At 45.2% G+C, this 20,637-nt stretch overlaps 1 protein-coding gene across 4 annotated transcripts in view; it reads left to right on the top strand.

The window, feature by feature from the left end:
* INSR (insulin receptor) overlaps positions 1-20,637 on the top strand; it is a 104,030-nt gene that overhangs the window by 9,402 nt on the left and 73,991 nt on the right. For all 4 annotated transcript variants that reach the window (XM_073220417.1, XM_037018391.2, XM_073220416.1 and 1 more), the window contains exon 2: positions 2,617-3,168. In XM_073220417.1, coding sequence (XP_073076518.1) covers positions 2,617-3,168 — 552 coding nt within the window. The remainder of the gene's footprint in view (positions 1-2,616; positions 3,169-20,637) is intronic.

Here is a 20,637-nt window from a genome sequence, read left to right as displayed (position 1 = left end):
AAGTCTACAATTCTCTGGTTGTTAGTATATGTATTCCCAGAATTGTGCAACCATCATGACAGTCAATTTTAGAACATTTTTGTCTCCCCAGAAAAGAAATGTTATACCTTTTAGCTGTTACACTTTTTTTCCTCCCCACACTTTGGAGCCACTAATTCATTTCCTGTTTTATAGATATCCCTATTTGGGGCATGTCACGCAAATGGAATCATAGCAATATGTGGTCTTTTGTGACTGGCTTCTTTCACTTAGCCTCATGTTTTCAAGGTCCATCCACATTGTAGTGTGTATCCATGCTTTACTCCTTTTGTGACAGAATAATATTCCATTGGGTGGATTTACCACATTTGGTTTGTCCACTCATCAGCTGATGGCCATTTGGTTTGTTTCTGCTTTTTGGATGTTATGAATCATGCTGCTGTGGGCGTTTGTATACAAGTTTCTCTGTAGACATATGTATTCATTTCTCTTGTTTTCTACCTAGGAGTGGAATTGCTAGATCATATGGTAACTGTTGGCTTAACCTTTTGAGGAACTGCCAGACTGTTTTCCACAGTGGCCTTACCATTTTACATTCCTGCATTGCCCCTGCGTCCTCGTCAACACTTGTAATTGTCCATCTTTTTGATTTAGTCATCCTGGTTGGAGTGAAATGGTATCTCACTATGGGTAGATTTGCATTTCCCTCATGTCCAGCAGCGGGTCAATCTTTGAATGCACATTTCTATCTGATTTTGGTCCCTCCACAGCCTGGAGAGGATGGAGGGCAAGTATTCTTCACACCTGCACCAGTTTTGTGTGTGCATGCGCACAAAATACAGAGCGTGAGGCTGAGGCTTGAGAAGCCCAGAGTTGTGGTTGAATCTGAGCCATATGTTGCCAGATAAAAAGACAGGACACACAGTTAAACTTGACTTTCATGTGAACAACGGAACATTCTTAAGGATAAGCATGCCCCAAACAGTGGTGGGATGTAGATGTCCTGAAGAAGTACTTGTTGCCTTCCTGAAATTCAGATTGCATTTCTGTTTGCCAAATCTAGCAAGCCTGCATGTCGCTGGTGGGCCACGTGCCCTTGGGTGACCGGTGTGGTCTCTTGGAGGTCCAGTTTTCTCTCCTCTGGAGTGGGTGGGGCTTGCTGGGAGGCCCGATGGTGGAGCCCTGTGGTAATCACTGGACCTAGATGCTGTGCATCTGGCAGCAGCTGGGAGCCTTAGACTGGGTGTGGGGGTCATGAGCGTGTGGGGCTGTGTCACCTGTCCTTGTCCTCCTCGCACGCCTCTCAGCATCCTAGTGAGTGCATGAGTGCGTGTGTGTTTTCCCTTGATTTAGCCTAATCTGTACGGAATGTGACCTAGGAACCTTGTGGCTTTTGTTTTCCCCAATTTTTTGCCTTGCCGTTTTCTAGCTAATCTGTGCAGCCTTTGCGAGTTGTTGTAGGGTGGCTTTTTAAGAGGATTTACTACCGTTCTTTAGAACAGTCTGTTTGCCTCAAAGATATTGGGGGAATGTTGTGTCTTGGAATCAAGTAATGGGAGTTGTGGGCTGATCCTTACAGTCCAGGTGCTGAAGGCTGTGGGGGGTGCATGGCTGTGGCCAGGAGAAGCTGTCTAGGCTAGAGTTTGATTCTGATGAATGTTAACTTGAGCGTGAGGGGCACAAGGAGAAGGCACAGAGCCTGGACATGATTGTGGTATGTTTGGGAGAAATAAACAAGAACAAAATAGCTGACATGAATTCAGCGCCTACTGCGTGCTTGAGTACCTACCTGATTCCAGTCACTCCTCATCGAGCGTGTGACTGGGGAGGACACAGAGCCTAGGAGTTGTGCAAGAGTGGTGGGAACGCCTGTGTAGTATGGAGCACGGGCAGGAGGGGTGGGGAAGTGCCGGGTCATGGAGAGCCATGGAGGGTGTCGGAGCTGGGGAGGGACCACCTTCAGGGGAGCAGGCGCGCACAGTGTGCAGGGGCGATCCGACTGGCTGAGAAGCTCTTGGCATATCTGGGTAAAAGGTAATTCGGTCTTGGCTGCCTGCCTGGAAGGAAGGCAGGTTGGTTGGGAAGGGAAGTCCATGAGGTGGGTGCAGGCAGAACGGATTCAGCTCTCGTTGCCCCATTTCTAATGTGGGCACCTTTATCCCCATATATCCATTTCCTGAAGATCTTCAACACCGACTCATGGGGGATGGCTCTCCTTTCCCCAAGTAAACACGCCACATTACCCTATCCCCTGTCATCCCAGTACTTCCAAGGCGTCCTCCTGGATGTGATGATCCTAAGGCTTCTCCCTATATGGCCAAAGGAATGATTTTTCTTTGAAAGTAGTTACGTAGGTGCAGACACTTTGCAGAGAAAGCCACTAGTCGGGGCGGTCTGTGGAATTTGCAGGGGCCCAGTGCAGGATGAAAATGCAGCACCCCTTACCCAAACTGTCTGAAGATCTCAAGACAGATGGAAGAGCTTAATGCTCTTAATGCCAAGGGCAGGGCCCTTCTGGGCGAGCGTGGCACTCGGGCTGCATGCCCGTGAAGCTGGCCCTGCTGCTGATTCTTAGAACCCGTCCACGGCGTGTGTATTTGCTCACCTGCCTTACTTTCCGCTTGTTTCCACTTCTAGTGTGTCCCGGCATGGATATCCGGAACAACCTCACGAGGCTGCACGAGCTGGCCAACTGCTCGGTCATCGAAGGGCATCTCCAGATACTGTTGATGTTCAAAACGAGGCCTGAGGATTTCCGAGACCTCAGTTTCCCCAAACTCATCATGATCACCGATTACCTGCTGCTCTTCCGAGTCTATGGGCTGGAGAGCTTGAAGGACCTATTCCCTAACCTCACGGTCATCCGGGGCTCACGCCTCTTCTTCAACTACGCATTGGTCATCTTCGAGATGGTTCATCTGAAGGAGCTTGGCCTCTACAACCTGATGAACATCACCCGGGGCTCCGTCCGCATTGAGAAGAATAATGAGCTCTGCTACCTGGCCACCATTGACTGGTCACGCATCCTGGATTCCGTGGAGGATAATTACATTGTGCTGAACAAAGACGACAACGAGGAGTGTGGGGACATTTGCCCCGGCACCGCAAAGGGCAAGACCAACTGCCCTGCCACTGTCATCAATGGGCAATTTGTCGAACGGTGTTGGACACACAGCCACTGCCAGAAAGGTAAGCTGGGTTTCACAGGGTTCTAAGCGGTTTCTCCTGCCTTGTTCATTAGAGGGAAGCTTGGAGGCACTTGCTCGACCAGGGGATGGCAGTCTCAAATACTTGAGACTTTGCAGGCTGTATGGTCTCCGTGGCAACAACTCACTGCTGCCCCGTGTAGCAGGAAAGCAGCCACAAGAGTCAGGAAACAAGTGGCTGTGGCTGTTTTGATAAAACTTTATTTACAAAGCCAAGTGGTGGGCCGGATTTTGCCAACTCCTGTGCTAGATGGTTGCATGTGCCTCTTGCTTGGAAGAACAGTAGGAGTGGATGAGTATGGGTTTAGTTGTAGGAAAAACAAGTTTATTTCTTATTTGATTATGGGCAGAAGATTGCTGATGGCAGACGTTAGGAAAAAGAAATGCGTAAAGGAAAAAAGAGCTAAATAGTAATTCTTATTCCACGATTATTGAGGGTACTTTCTTCTAGTGGTTTCTGTTGTATCTTAATTTACTTAATGTTCCCTGTCTTTGGGCATTTAGATTATTTCCAGTTTTCATAAAGAGAGGGATGAACATTTTTGGGGCAAACCTTTATTGAGCATTTGTTTCTTCAGGTCTTACTTTGCCAGAAGTGAAATTTCTGGGTCAAAGGTCCTTTATACCAGTTGCCAAATGGCTTTCCGGAAATGTGCCCACGGCTCTCCTCCTGGCATTGGCCGGGAGGGAGCACCTTGGCCAGCTAGGAGTGTCATTTGAAAGATCTTTCATAATTTACTGGAGGGAGGAGCCGGTGTGTGTCATTGTTTCTATTTGCATTTCTTTGATTGCTATCGGGGTTGAGCCTTTTAAAACATGTTTATTTATCATCTGGGCTTTCTCTTCCTGTTCATATCCTCTGTCCATTTATCTTTTAGTACCTTAGTGGTTTTTGAAATATTAATCTGCATGCGTTTTTCATAGATGAAGGCTATTGACCCTTTGCCAATAGTGTTTTCAGATGTTTGTGTTCAGTGGGGAAAAAGTTGCAGGAGAAGCTTAAAATGTTTATGGAGTTCCAAGCTGGAGTTTTGCAGGCCTCCCCTGTTCCTTTATGCTTCCGCAGTTCCTTTCTACACATAACATGCATGCTTTTTTCCAAAATTTCCTATTTTCATGTTAATTCTTATCACTGAAAAAAAAAAATTCATCCTGGACATTTGGAATCTATTTGTGTGCATGATTCGGAAGGGTGTCTATTTCCTCCCAAATAACTAGTTGGGATCTCAGTGCCAGTTATTGCAGAAATGCATCCCTTTGTCATTGATTTAGGGTCTGTTTCCTGGTATCTGTAAAAACATCTGTCTTTCCTCGCACTGGGCGGTTAATGTTCTACTCACTGTAAGTTTTACAACATCTTGATATCCAGGGAAGTCCCCCCTTCTGCCGCCGCCCCATGCGCACGCATCGCCTGTTTATTGTTTCATTGGCTCTTTCATACACTGTGAAATTCCCTGGGAAGATTTAGTGAATGTGAGCTCGAGGTGGGAGAAAGTGAGTGAATGGCTTCAGGATGGTATCGCAAAAGATAGGGCAAGGCAGAAAGGAGGGTCTTCTCACCTGAGCCCCAAGCTACTGGGAAGCCACACAGGTGAGTCCTGAGTGGAATCTATGGAATTGTCAATAAGGACTGTGTCAGAGCCCTTCATGGCAAAGATGCTGGGTGGGAGGCAGCAGAAGGTGGGAGGGTTGAGAGAATGGAGACCGTACCTCTTCTGAGAGGTTGGATGGTGAAGGGCAAGTGACCCTGGTTGTTTGTGGCTGGGAGAGGGGACGATGATTATTATGTTGTGAAAAAGTCTTGAGAACCTTGGCAGGTCAGGGACAGAGAGAAGCTGAAGTCCACTGAATTGAGCAAGAGGGCCAAAGCCGGGCACAGTCTTAGCAGCAGTAGAGAGACGTCCTGTGCATTTGGCGGTTTGGCATTTTGGAGAAGAACAGGGAAACTTCTGAGGTGGGTGTGGGGAGGGGGTGGGTGTGGATGAATAACCTGGGAGAGACAATCTAAATGAATCTGGAGACGGGAAGGTGGGCATTCATGACTGCCGAGGGGAAGAGAGGGTGTGTAGCATCTGCCATGTTACGAGGACACACACCTGCCAGGGGAGCGCCGTTATCCTCACCTGAGGGACCAGGGAGGTACTTTAACTTGCCTAAGGTCACACAGCTAGTAAAAGACAGCTGGGGTTTGTGCCACATCTGAGACATGAAAAAAGCATGTGTGTTTTTTTTGGAGGGTGAGTGGTGTCCCCTCTGTTTAGAAATGGGTGAGTCCTTCTAGCTGGGCCATCAGGGAAAACAGTGAACTCTCTTTTATTTCAACACTGAGTTCTGCAAACGGAAGTGCTGTTTGAAGTGCTCCAGGCTCACACGTCTTGAGATATGATTTAAGTCATTCCTCTGTGGATTTATTTCTGTATCCATTTTAGTCAAAATATCCAGGATGGTATTATCTGCAGAAATGCCCCTGATGTTTCAAGATGGCTTTTATCTTATTTTTTTTTTTTTTACTGTTTTGTTTGTGAGAAGCAAAAGAGCTTTTGGTTTTTCCAGCACCGGGGGTTTTGTCACAAAGGAAGGTGCCGCTCTGCATGCATGGCTGTGGCCATCACCCGGGGGGGGACCAAGGCCCTGACATGCGGCATCGGTGCCAGCTGCTCCCAGTTTGCGCTCAGTGGTGGGGTCCCCTGAGTGGAGCATTGCCCTGTCCTGGTGACAGATGTCAAGATGTGATGATCTTTGGACCAGTCTATCCCTGTCTATTGGGTGCAACCCAGCTCTGGCTTTTATTCCCCCCTTCAATTTCTTTTATTATGGTAAAATACACAAAACATAAAATATACCATTTTAACTGTTTCTAAGTGCACAGCCGAGCGCCATGAAGCACATCTACATGGTGTGCAGCCTTCCCCACCCTCCATTTCCAGAACATTCTCATCTTTCCACATTGAAACTCAGTCCCCATGAAACACCAACTGCCAGCCCCTCCCCCAGCCCCAGTCCTTAGGGACCTCCTAGGAGTGGGATCAGATAGGATCTGTCCTTTGTGTCTGGCTTATTTCACTGAGCACCATGCCCTCAAGTGACACGTTGTATCAGGTGTCAGAATGTCCTTCCTTTTTTAAGGCTAAGTAATATTCCACTGTGTGGAAGGACACACTGCATGTATCCATTCGTCCATGGATGGACACTTGGGCTGCTTCCACATTTTAGCTATCGTGAATAACGCTGCTATAAAAATCAGTGTGCATATCCATTTCTTTAAATGTTTATGTGACCTTGTTGCTGTGGCTTTAGAAGGCTTATTTAACACCGTGTGGGATTTGAATACCAAAGAGACCAACATGAACCTTTATAGGATACTTCCCGTTTTAGGTGACAGTCACAGGCTGTCACAACTATCTGTCAACTCCTTTAGCCCCCTAGAATCCTCTCAAGCATGTCCTGGCGTGTCTGCAGACTTTGTCTTTTTCTTGCATAAATGTGAGGCTCTGGAAGCTTCCAGAGCCTGGTCAGCATTTTGGGATGAAGGGGATGGGTTGTCCTCTGGACTTAGTTTAAGCATTCCCTGCCAGGTCCCCTCTTCCACCTGTCCCCCCAAACAATACTTCTGGCAGAGAGAGCAAAGGAAGGTTCTCGATGGTTAAGGGGATTTCAAGGAAAAAAGGTCATTGTGGTGTGGCTCGGGGTGCTTCTCCATCTCCCCATCCCAGATTTGGGTGAAGATGTCAGGAGAGGCCACATGCAAGGAGCCCTGTGTGGGCAGAGTGGAGATGGGGTCTGAGCCAGAGCATGAAATGGGTTTGTTGAGCGCGCCTGTGTGCCAGGCATGGGGGTACTCAGAGCCGCAGGAGGCACCAGCCCATGCCTCCTTGGAGAGGACAATCTGGTGGCCAATTCAGACATTAAATATGTGACTCGTAGGGAGAGTCCTGAGAGAAAGCATGGGTTGAAGCCGTACCCTAGCGTTCAGGGTTAGAGACTATCTCCCGACCTCCCAAATCGGTGTATCATCCAGGCCCCAAAGGTCAGCCTCTCTGGACCCATTTCCAAGTGGTCACAAGAATTGTTCAGAGTCCGGCAGAATGGCCTTGGAGTCTGTGTTGCTGTTTGCTGGTCATGAGCTGGATCAAGCCTCAGTTTCTTGATCTGAAAAATGGAGATAATTACGAGGCCAGCTTATCAAGGTGATGGTTTGGGGGTTAAACGAGATGGTGCAGGGGATGCTCTTAGCCTAGCGCCTGGCACTCTGGGAGTGTTCTAGAGGCTTCTTGTAAGTGCCATGGCATGGGTCCGCTGCCCTTTCTGGGCAGACCAGCAGCTGGGTGAATACCTGCCAGAGCTTGGCTCCATTTCTTTTTGGGTTTGGAGCTGGCAGATGAGAGCCCACTATGACCTACTGATAAGGGCTGGGTGCTGGACCAAAAGCCCCAGAAGGCAGACCGCTCTGCTCAGCTGGTGTCTTCAGATGCTCTGGAGATGCCCAGACCGAGGCTTTGCAGGGACCAGAAGCCACAGGGCTTGCTCGGCCAGTTGCTTTAGCCAAACCCACTGGCATTTCTTTCTTCTGAGAGGCCACCCCAGCTGCTTACTGCCAGTCAGAGAGGTGGGTGAGGCCGGGCATGCTCAGTGCCAGGAAACTGGTCAACGATACCCCACGCAGACATTGCAAGAGAGCAGGGGACAGAAAGAGGAAGGTCTTGAGTATATGTTCTCGTTTCAAATTCTCTGTTTTATATCATGTTTTTAAATGTATGCATTGTCACTCTTCAAGGGTTTTTTTTTTGCTTTTAGGCAGAAGCTTTGGCTTCACATTGAAACTTTCTTTTTCTATGTGTTTTTTTAACTGTGCCTTTGATATTTTAATATTTAGAATCTTTTTGGCAGCGAATGCCTATTTTATGCCAGGCCCTGTTAGAAATGGGGTCCGAACCCGAAACCTGGATACTCCAGGTCAAAATCTGAGCTCGTAACCATTGTGCTTTCCTGTGCTCATTGTGGAAAGGGGGTGCGGGGCAGGAAACAGAAATCAGGAGAGGACGCCATGCCCTAGAACTTGCCCAAGCCAATATTCTGGCTGCCTTCTCTGAGAGCTTTTTCTCATCCTAGCTTAAATTAGCTGCCTGCTCCATCAGGTGAAGAGCTCTTGAAGGCAGGGACTGTGGCATTTATTGTGTCTCCAGCCCGTCATCTAGGTAAGCAATGGCACCTTTGACTGCCCATTCCTAACTTGTGTCTCTTGAGCACTTACTGTGTGCTAAGTACCGTGCTAAGAATCTGACAAATGCAGCCTCATGGAATCCTCACCACAGCCTGTGAGGAGACGTCATTCCCATTTGACAGAAGGGGACACCGAGGCTTGAATGTAACTAGGTAACATACTCAAGGAGACCTCGCTGGGAAGTGGTTTGACCTGACGTTTTGTCTGGTGCCTTTGACCAGAGGTCAGCAAACCACCACTCATGGGCCAAAGCCAGCCCACTGGTATGACCTGTGAGTGAAAAATGCTTTTTTAGGTTTCTATGTGTATGTGTGTGTGTATAGGGAAATCTAAAGGATGCATTTTGGTGGGAGGTGAAAAATGATATGAAATTAACATTTCAGCATCCTGGCTCAAGTTGCATTGGAACACAGCCATGCTTGGTAATTTATTCATTTATGTATCACCTGTGGCTGCTTTAATGCCAAGAGTGGTTGCAACAGAGACTGTATGGTGCTTTACAGGAAAAAAATGTTGCTGACCTCTGTTCTTGGTTATGCACTTTATAAAGACAAGGGGGACCTTTGCGGGTAGAGGCTGTTTTCAGTGGAAGTTGGAAGCATCCCCAAATCAGGCCAACACAATCTTGCTGGCACCGAAGGGAGGGGGCTGCAAAGTATGAGATGTCACTCTCGCCCCTCAGACGCCGTTGGTTGGGCAGCGGAGTTCATGGGCGGGAGCAAACCAAGCATTTAAAGCAGCCCAGCCAGCCGGAAATGTCACATGGTAAGGTAGGCCTCCCTCCCCCTCCAAGTGAGTCATCGGCCGGTGGTTCTAGGCACGTTTGCAGCCAAAGCACCTGGAAATCATGATGTTCTCTAGATAACACTGCAGAATATCGATAAATTAAATTCCTCCGTGGCTATGTCACTGCAGTCCCTGCAGAAAATAGGAAAGTCTGACGTGCACAGGGCTATTGAATAATCATCATTAACAATAATAATAAAAAGACGGTGGATGATGGGCCATTTGAGTTTTTTTTGTTTCTGTTTATTCCTTCTTGTGTTATCAAAGATGTTTAGAAAAATCTAGGACAGAATTAAAACACCGTACTGAAAAAAAATTCCACGGTCATGTTACTATTTTTATCACAGGGATGATTGGAATTTTTTAAATGAACTTTACATTTTGGAGATGATGGGATTGTGTATAGCAGGAAAGAATAAGTGCTCTGGGGAGTGTGTTTCTGAGACCCCTGGAACCCGGTCCCACCTCCCCAGGATAGATGATAAGTTGCCACTGATATTTGTGGAAGGAGAGAGTTGTCCCAGATTGGAGTTGTTCCAAAGGTGTGTTTTGGTTTGGGTGGCAGACGACGCTTAGAGGGTGAGAGGGAAGGGGGTTCCGATGGGTGGCATGTCAATGACAAGAAGCTCAGAGGTGTTTTGTGCACCAGTGAGGAGCCTGCCTCTTGCGATGCAGAGACTCACACCATCGTGCGCTGGGAAAGCTGAGCGTTTTCCTGCGGGAGCGATGGAGAGATCATGGGGGTTGTTACATCAGGGCTGTGTTCAGGGTGGGATGTTTCCATCGACATTAAGTGGACAGCTGGGCTGAGCCAGGCATGTTGCTGGGACCCCAGAGTCCTTGCCGAGTCAGGGAGCAAGTCAAAGGAATAACTGCAAGCTTCCAAGATAGGTAGGCAGGAAGCATTTTAGTAGGCTCAAGGATGCAGTGGAGAAAGGTAGACCAGCTGGCCACATGGTCACCTGGCACCCGGGGCTAGTACTGTCTAAATATTTAATGAAGATGCAGACCCACAGTTGTAACTAGTGCCCAGCATCCTGGATGGGGTTCAAGAGACACCCATCTAGCTACCTTTTCACTCAGAGAAATCAGTTGGCTCAATCCTTTGGGAGAAGGTGGGGGGTAGAGTTAAACACATAATGATGGAAAGGTGGCCGTCTGGTTAACTTGGTAACTGGTCTGACTACTTTTTATTTCTCTCCCTTGCACTTGATGAAATACATTGACCAGTTATTTCCTGCCAAGTGACCAGACCTTTTGTCAGAATTAAAATCTGTTCTTTGTGCCTGAATACCTGAAATGCCCCAGGGAAGTCCCGCGGACCTCAATTCTGACAGGCTGGGGACCCGGTGCACACTGCAGCTGGTTCCTGTAACTCCACACGCCTGTGCCTCGCAAGAAGTTCCTTTTCCCGGCAAAGAGGGCCAGGGTAGGTCCTGGGGCTTCACATTATGCCCCTTATTTCCTCTCTCCGCTCCCTGTCTCAGGCTTAGCAACTGAGCCAGCTCAGGAGGAATGTCTGACCACTCATGTCAAGAGGGGGAAACAAGCCAGAGAAGATCCGCTTCTCTGTGGGTCCCGACAGTCTGCATGGGTGGGGCCGTGTGCGTAGCAGCACACTGAGCCACTGTCCTCCAGTTCCAGGCTTGGAAAAGTGGATCTCCCAGCCCAGCCTCAAGCCCCAGGACACTCCCAGGACCCCCAGGACCCCCAGGACCCAGAGGCACAGGATGGAGCACAGTCGTCATGTTGGCATTGACGTGCACCTAGTAGATAAAGCCCGCAGTCGCAGGTGCCTGGAGGGTTGGGGTAGAGGGTCATTTCACATTTTTATTATAGAAGTTTCTTTGCCTCTTGTTTTTTCCCCGTCGGTGGGCCTTGGGTCTGTAATGACCTCCACGCTTGTTGTCTCTGTCTGGAGGTTGCTTGATGGGCTTTATCTCCAGAGTCTTTCCAAGTGCTCCCCTGTGAAGGAAACTGTTCCCACTGGAAGATCTGATAAGGGCCTAGTCGGGTTGGCACAAAGTGTGTTTATCGACCACCAGCAATGCTTGTCCACTGCTGAGCGGGACTCCTGTCACACGCTACCTCCTGGTGACAAGGTTAAGGGTTTTTGCATTTGCAAAGAAATTGGCTGTCAGAGCAGGAGATAATGCAGAGTAAGACAGGCTTGATCTGAAGCAGTCAAGAGTCCTCTTCTTTAAAAAACAGTGCTTTTCATTGTGCTGAAGTACACGTAAGATTTACTGTCAGGGACATTTGGTACATTCACAGCGCTATGCAAGCATCTCCAGCATCTAGTTCCAGAACATTCCATCACTCCACCCAAAAGACTCCACCAAAAAGACTCTGCCCAATAGCAGTCATTTCCCCATTCCAGCCCCTTGCAACCACGAATGCCCTTTCTGTCTCTGTGGATTTACCTATTCGGGATGTTTCATATAAATGGAATCATACAACATGTGGCCCTGTATGTTGTGCTTCTTTCACCGTACATGACTTGGAGGTTCATCACAGACTATCAGAATTTCATTCCTTTTCCTTCCTGAGTAATATTCCACTATATGGATATACTGTCTCTTTGTTTATTCACTTACCAGTTAATGGACATTTGAGTTAATTCTAACTTTTGGCTATTGTGAATCGAATACACACACTTCTATATAAGCTTTTGTTTGATTCCTTATTTCCTGTTGTCTTGGGAAGGTATGACATCTAGGAGTGGAATTCCTGGGTCATTTGGTGATTCTATATTTAACATATTTAGTCAAAGTTTCTTTCTCTTTCTTTCTTTTTGCTTTTGGTGTTATTTTTTAAAAAAACCATTTCATTATCGAAGAAAACACAGATTCAGAAAACCACATAGAACAAATGTAAAGCCTAGTGGCCACGCCTTCCCTCAAGCATGACTGTGGGTGGTGGTGTGCTCTTTGATTATGTTTTTCTTTTTTAAAATCTGAACATTTTGTTATGCACAAAGTGATATGCACTGGCCTCCTTTTTTCAGTGATAATGATAAATGAGGCACAGACTGAACTTCATAACAAAACCGTGTGTTCTTTGCGAAGGCAAGCTTTGCTAAGAAAATTATTTTTATAAGCCGGCAAGGTATGAACGTTATTTGCAAAGGAATTTTACAAGGGCAAGAAAAAAAGACGCTAAGAAGTTTGATCTTAGGATTGGTGGCTGTACAGGGGACAGAGCAGAACCCGGAGATGACATGTCAGGAGGAAAACAATAGGTGAATCCGGGAAAGAAACAATGTCCCAAGTGGGGATGAGTCTGATGAAGAAAATAAAGTTGGAGAATTGTCTGAAAAACTTTGAGGTGGTTCAGAGGAGGGCATAATTCTTCACAGTTTTGAAGGGACTTTATTCACAGTTTTGAAGGGATGCCTTCTGAAGAGACCCACAGGCCTGGGGCACAGCGTCTCCTGTAGGGAATTGCAATGAACAGCATTGGGCATCTGGTAGCATAAAAATTACGAGTGGAAGGATGTGAGGAAGTGAAGGACATGTTGGCACATTGGCCCTGAGGTCTTGGGAGGAGGAATGAAGGCAGCCAAAGGAGACCAAGGCCCGTAGAGTTACAAATTCCAAATCGGAGAAGTCAGAAAAGGACACTGATTGATTCTTCCTTGAGCCACAGTGTGAATGTTGCCCACACAGAGGCAAATCTCCTGTTCCTGACTCCGTGCAGGAGATCTTGAAAAGGTGCTAGCCAGTCAGCAATGGTCAGTGGAACTCCGTTCCTTGGGATCTTTTCTTGCAAGCTGAATAAGGGTAAAATGGCACAGACTGTCCATTTCATTTTAGATTATTTATAGAAAACTTCCCTAGGTATGGTGGCAACACCGTTTCTCTCATCTATTTTCCCTGTAAGGTCTTAGATCTTCCAATTCCCACTTCTGGGTGGGTGGGTGGGATTCAGAGAGGGCAAGCATGTTGAGGGTCCCACCTTTGGTGGCTGTGGAGGACATTCCAGAGCTGTACCTTACAATAAGCTGGTTATGTGTAGTTAAACTTGAATGAATTGAAATGAACTAAAATCAGATATTGTGCGTCGTGGTTGCACTGACCACATTGCGACAATGCAGATGTAGACCGTTTCCATCCTTCCAGAAAGTTCTATCAGGCAGCACTGCTCTAGGGCAGTATTGTTCTAGAACATTTCATTTCATGGTTAAAGATAGCTAGCTCTAGAGGCAGACTGACCTGGCTTTGAATCCTTTGTCTGTTGTGGGGCCATGGACAAGTTGTCCGTGCTCTTCTGAGCCTCTCCTGCCCTCATCCGTAAGGAAATGGTAAAGGAACCGGTCTCTTATGTTTTTTCTCAACTTTTCACTGATAATCCCCTCTTCTGATAAAAATAAAGATCCTGTTTTTTTCTTCTCTACTTTGATGTTTTTCCTCTTAACTAGGAAATAGAACATTGGATTTGTTTTCAAGCTCTGTACCCCCTTGGGACTCCCTGGAATAGAGGAAGGAGTCTTAGGAAAGTTGGACGTAACAAAGAGGTTATTATAGGTACATCTGAATGAGAAGAGGAACAAGGAAGGGGTAGGCGTAGTGGCGAGAGTGGAGGGTGTCATCACGTCAATGGGTGACCGAGAATGAGGATGTGTCAGCTCCTTTCTGGCCTCTCCTCTCTCTCTGGGGAAAGGGAACAGAAGTCTTTTCAACAGAAGCAGAATCAAACGGGCGTGGGTGGAGGGGAAATAGAATCAGAATCTACTCAGACGCATTTAAACCACAGGGAGGTGGTTTATCGGGAGGACGTAAGGCCTTCTCTCGGAACTCGTATCAGCTAGCTTTTGCCGTGTAACGACCACCCTGAAACATCGCAGCTTGACGCAACTATCATTTATTTCGCTCAGGATTCTGTGGGTCAGTGGGGCAGGTTTTCTGGCCTCGACACACCAGCTGACCCCAGACACAGGCTCTGCCCTCCTGCCGTGCCTGGGATTAGCTGGTGGGATGGCTGGTGGCTGGCCCATCTAGCATGGCCTCACGCACATGGCTGGCGGTCAGTGGGGGCCGACAGCTGGGATGCTCGGTTTTCCTCCCTGTGGCCACTTATCCTGTGGAGGGCTAGCTTGGACTTGGGTCAGGGGATGGTCTTGAGGTTCCAAGATCAGGAAGAGATCAATCCCCAGCACACAAGCTCTTTTCAAGTTTCTGCGTCTTGTGTGCTAATATCCCATGGTCGAAGCAAGTCGGGAAGGAAGGGGAAGGATTCCACCTATTGGTTGGAAGCGAAGAATTTGTGGCCATTGTTGCCATCTACCATCTATTTCCCAGGGTGGGAAAATGCAGTGGGACACTCATGAAACATTTTAGCCAGGACTGAATGCTTGATCAAACACCCGGCTGTGGGGGGTGTTAACTGAGAACCTAAAATGATTTTCTTGAGTAGTTATTTCATTTCCTGAGTTCCACTTACTGAATAATCATTTCCTTCCCCAGTGAGATGTTTTCTTTATCATTTAGTCAATTCAGCCAAAAACCATGGTGTGCTTCTGGGATGTCAGATCTGTTTCATTTATCTGTGTCTGTTTCCCCCCCAGTGCCATACTGATCTAATTATTATAGATTTAGAACATGTTTTATTAATGGTAGATCTGTTTTTTCCTATTACATTTTTTCAAAATGTTGATTGCTCTTGTTGAGCTTAAAAATCTCCAACTTGGCTTCCTCCAGCACACAGAAAACCCTTTGAGATTTTGATTAAAAAATTGTATTAAATCTATAAATTCATTTGAGAAATCAGTTCCTTAATATTTTCCCTTTCCATGCAGGTAAGTGCTCATTTTCTCCATCGTTCACATCCACTCATATGGTGCTTTTAGAAATTTTTAATCCTGTGTATTTCTTGCGACAGTGATTCTGTCAGTTTTTGCTGTTAGTCATTGCTACTGTGACTAAGCATATTTATCCTGAATCCAGATCCTTCGGTGAAAGCGATTAGTAGATTGTTCGTTTTGTTTTTTTTTTTATTCACTGTGTGCAATTTTTATCCTCTACAAATTTTGGTCATTAAAAAAAATCCTGTCTAAATGTTAGGCCTCTTGTTTCAGTCTTAAATCTTACTCTATTGACTAAGGCTTCAAGACTGATATTAAATATTTAGCAATGGTATTACCTGACATCCATGTTTAATAGATTTCCTAATATGAAATCATCCTTGCCTTCCTGTGGTAAACCCTACTTGGTGGTGATGAATTATTCTTTCCACATGATGCTGAATTTGATTTGCTGCGTGTACTTTGTTCTGTTTGTCGTTTGTATTTTGGACTTTTGCCATCTGCGTTCATGAATGAAATGGTGCTGTGTTTTTGGTCTGTTTTGTTTTTTGCAATCCTTCATCAGGTTTTATTATCTGACATTCTAGCCCCCTAAAATGAACTAGGCAAATATCCATCTTAAATATTTTAGAGTTATGGCATCAGGACTCAAATTTCCTGGAAAACCCCAATTATTTCCTGGAAAAACCGTCTGGTGCTTTAAGCTTTTGTGGAAGACATTCTCTGATCCCTTTTTTAAAAATTTCATATTAGGTTGTTAGAAAATTCAGCTTAAATATTTTTTGAGCCTCTGGTTCAGACCCTTTTGAGCCAACTTTTTGATTTTTATTTTCTTAGCAATCATTTCGTGGAGATTTTCAGATTTAATAGCATGTTACTAGGCTCGCTGTAATCTTGTTCATATATTCTCCTTTACATATGTTTAGATTTGGAATTTTGCCTTTTTTTTTTCTTTTTTGGTGTGAAGTGTTTAGGTGGCTCACCAGACACCTAAGTTCTTTTTGGGATACATTGGGGAATGAATGCATGAATGAAGAATTTAACAACTTCTTTTAATACAATTAAAGCTTTTAAGGTGATGCATTTAACTGATGACCCTGGCTTCAGCCACCATCCAAATTTCTGGCTATAAAACATTCTTGTTTTCTTTGTTTTCTAAAGAGTTTGTGAAGGTAACTCCGATGTGCTTTTTTTTTTTGTTTTTGGTAATCATCATGAAAGCTGCTATTTCAGTACCTACTATCTTTCAATTGCTCTATATAAAATAATGTCATTTAACCTTCATAGCCATCCTAGGAGTTATCCTTGTTTTAGGGCAGATGAACCCTAGATTGACAAGAGCTAAAGCGACTTGTCCAAGGTCACACAGAGAATGGGGTGGGGGCAGGGGTAGGACTGGAATTTAGTTGGTGGCATGTTTGGATTCTAAACCATGTGCCTTTTAGACTCTGCTATGGGGCTTCTCCAGTTGAGTGAGTTTTAATTACTAGCTGTTAGGGAAAAAAAAATTAACTGTTCATTTTAATGGGTTGTCTCAATCGCCAGTTGATGGGGTTTAAAAAAAAATTAACTTGTGACCTGTGGAGGTTCTGCGTTTTATAATTGCCTCTGGCCTTCTTGGTAGCTGAGCGACTGTTCAATGGGCTTCTGTGCACATTGCCAGAGAGCTGGAAGAGTAGCCATAATCCACAGTTCCACAAGGAAAACTGTCCTTGGAAACAACAGGCGCGTGGAGTCGGGCAGGATGTCTCTGCGCTACGGAGTCGGGGGTTGTCTCGGGAGCGTTCTCACTCCCGGCCCGGGCTGTTATCCCAGCTGCCCGACTCCCAGGACAGCTGGAACTAGTTTTCCCAAAGGCACTTTCTCTTTGCTTCCTTATCACATGCTTATGGTTTTGTGATGTGGGTTGGACAGGCCAAGGGCTGGGCCAGGGCTGAGCTTGACCTGCCCCTTGGCCCCTGTTTCTATTTCTAGATTTTGCTCTTGGTTACGAGTACGCTCTGCGAGTCAGTGTGACTACTCTGACGCCATGTGGTCACACCTTTCCTTTAAAATGGCCTGTGATTCATCTTTATTTTTATGGGGCTGTATCATGTTAGAAGTATTACAGTAGGAGTTTTCGTTTGAAATCTAATAAAGGTTTTCATCTGCCATCTGGAGTCTGTGTTCCTTATACTTTTTTTATCGTTCGTGACTAAGAGCGGTTGTTGGGATTGGAGGCCCGGGCAGTGGGTTTAGCTGTTGTGTTCACATCCACCCAGAGGATCACTTCCATTACCCAAAATCTCCTTTTCCCTGTCTTGGCTGCCACTGGAGGCTGAGAGCAGGGTGTCGATCCTAAGGATTTCCTTTCCTTTTTTAAGACTGAAACCTTCTACTGTTAATAGCTTTTCAGATACACAACATGCAGTGGCACAAAGTTCCATCGTAAATTTTGTCTTATTTAACATAGCCTCCTAGACAGGTTTAAACAAATTTCATAGTTAAATATTGAACACAGAAAGAGGAACGAAATGGCTAAGGACTGTTTGTTTTCTAAAGCGGCATACAATGAAAAATGTGTTAATTTTTACTCACGTCGGTTGTGAAAAAATGTCACCATTTTTTTCCCCTCACATCTTCCGCCCCTGAATTCATAATGCCCGATTTTTTAGTTTGGGTCAGAGGGGAGGGTATGAAAAAGTACATCCCTGTGCCTTAACTTGTATCTTTTTGAGCCCTAAGAGGTCCCTCTGTTAACATGTATATTGACCATTCATGTTGTCTCTTGTATTTTTGTTTTTTCTTTTTAAAATGTAGTGAGTCTAACGCTGGTGGACAGTGACTGTATTGGAGTGTGTGTGAGGGGGACTTGGTGAAGGGGGGAGCCTAGTAAACATAATGTTCTTCATGTAATTGTAGATTAATGATAACAACAACAACAACAAAAAAATGTAGTGAGTCTAGGCAGGGTTTCTCAACCTCAACAGGACTGACAGTTTGGGCTGAGTAATTCTTTGTGCTGGGGGGGCCGTTCTGTGCATTTGGCATGGAGCAAATCCTCAGGCCATGACAACGTCTACGTCCTTCACCTGACATCTCATTACGTAGGTGTGACGTGTACACATTTTATTATCTCATGTCATCAAGAGACGGAGGAGAGAGACCACATTCACATCACTTTTATTACAGCGTACTCTTATAATTGTTCTATTTTATTGTAGTTATTGTCAATCTCTTACTGTGACTAATTGATAAATTCAACTTTATCACAGGGATGTAGGGCTAGGAAAAAAACAGTATACCGTCCACAGTCGGTACCGTCCACAATTTCAGGCACGCACTGGGGGTCTTGGAGTGCACCCCCCACCCCGCAGCTAAGGGAAGGCTGTTGTAATTTTACCACCCAAAGTTGCATCTCTAAATTCTGCTTAATCTTGCCCACGTTAAAAAATTGATTATGTCTTTTGGGGGGGTCTGTATATGTTTGTGGAGTGAATGTTAAAATCCTTTACCTGTGTGTTTATTTTATTTTGGGATTTTTGTTTCATTATTCATATATTCTGGAATCCAGAACGTGGTCATTTGCTTAACACGGCCTGTTGAAGGGCAGCCGGTTTTGAACAGTGATGTTATTAATTGAATTAGCTCCAAGTTGTGGCTCTGAGAATCTTCCAGCAGCCCCAGACACAAGACATTTACAGAATTGTACTCTGTTTTTTTTTGTTTTTTTTTGCTTATGAATAGACTTTATTTTCTAGACCAGTTCGAGGTTTACAGAAAAATCGAGCAGAAAGTAAAAAAAAAAAAAAAAAAAAGGTGCTATATAGTCCCTCACCTTCAACACAGCTTCCCTTATTATTAACATCTTGGTTATTATTATATTATTCACATCTAGCATTAGTGTGCTGCCCTTGTTATAACTGATGAGCCAATATTGATACAGTATTATTAACTCAAGTCCATCGTTTATATCAGAGTTCATTTGTGTGGTACAATTCTGTGGCTTTATCCACAGTCACAATATCAAATTCCATGCTTTCGCAGCCTGTGCATTCCCTGTGTTGCACCTCTTTGTCCCTCCTCCCCTCCTTCCCAGAATTCTATTCTTTAGACCTCTAGAAATTCTCTCTCATGTGACAGAAATTGGAGCGAAGATCGGTGGATGGTTTTCCATCTGTAAGTACAGAGAGTCAGAATTTAAGTTCAAGGTTACCTTTGGAGAGGGGGTAGCATACTAGCGGTCAGATGACCTTCGCAGGGTCTTTCAAGGGCGGAGAAGCTGGAGGTGGAACCTTGCCTTGTTTCTTGACTATGAACCGGGTTTGGAGTCGGAGGAGCCGAGTGCCGAGACAGAAGTCAGCGCTGAGCGCTCGAGTCAGATCCCATTCTGGCACGTGCTCTGGCAAACATCTGTGAAAAATCAGTTTCCAGAACTATTTTAAATAAGGGAGAAAAGAAAAAAAAACAAAACAAAAAACCTAATATTTTGTTTTCATGATTTGAACATGTGAAAGTATTTTGAAATTGTATCCCTAGGCTGTGATGCTCTGAATTGTCAATTTTCTCACTTTCTTTTCCTCCTGGCTATACGGTTAAAAACATGGTTAAAAACATGCCTGCAGGAAAGAAACGTTCATACGGTTTAGCAAGTAATTAAAAATGGAGCCTAAGGTCCATTTAATTAAGTCTGAGGTCGGGTAGCGGAACATTCCAGGCCCCCTAGAAGGTCCCCCACGTGTTCCTTTGCAATCATTACTCTCTTCTTCTCCCCAGAGGGAACTGTTTCTATAAATGACCGCAAAGACTGTATTTTTGAAAACATGGAAATGGTGACCCACACTCAGTCTTGCATGCATTGTGACCGGCTCGACAGCGCGCTATGCATTGTGCAGAATTCTGCAGCCCAGCCAGGTGTGCTAACTTGAGTTTGTTCTGTTTTTATAGATCAGATACTGGGTCTCTGCAAGGGTCCTATATGTTGACAGCAACTTCTTATCACATTTCAAACAGAAGTATACACCTTGAAAGGGTGTATCGTCCTAAGTGCCAGGGAAAAATCCCAAGCAAAGATGTAAAGTAATAAACTCTGGTAACATAAAGGAGTGGTAAGGATACAAAGCTAAGTTTTAGAAGGTTGTTCAGAAATTTCCACCAACAGGGCTGTGTCCACAAACATCAGATTATCAAGATTAAAGATAAAAAGCAAAATAACTTGGCAGCCATGCCAAGGCAGCACTTGGCCATTGCAATGAAGGGCTTGGATGAGTTTAAATCTCAACCCACTGTTAATATGCAACAGCTCCGGGCAGATTGTTTATCCTTTAGGGAGTTAAAAAATAAAAATAAATAATAAGCCTCTGCTTTTTCCACCTGTAAAAGGTAAAATGTAATCTGAGCTTCCTCTTGGCTGTGAGATAATACACTTTAAACATTTAATGTGTAGTAGGTACTCATTTAAAGCCAGGCCATCACAGTGCAGATTAAAGAGCGAAGGAGGGTTCTTGGAGTACAGCCCCCACCCCGCAACTAAGGGAAGGCCGTTGTAATTTTACTACCCATGTTGAATGCTGAATGTCAAACATTAAAAAAAAAAATTGTCTGTATTTGTTCAGAACAAAACATTACACTCACACACACACACACACACACGTAAGGCACAC

The sequence above is a fragment of the Manis javanica genome, chromosome 13, assembly GCF_040802235.1.
Source record: "Manis javanica isolate MJ-LG chromosome 13, MJ_LKY, whole genome shotgun sequence".
Classification (NCBI taxonomy): domain Eukaryota; kingdom Metazoa; phylum Chordata; class Mammalia; order Pholidota; family Manidae; genus Manis; species Manis javanica.
This window is presented reverse-complemented; position numbering and strand designations above follow the sequence as displayed.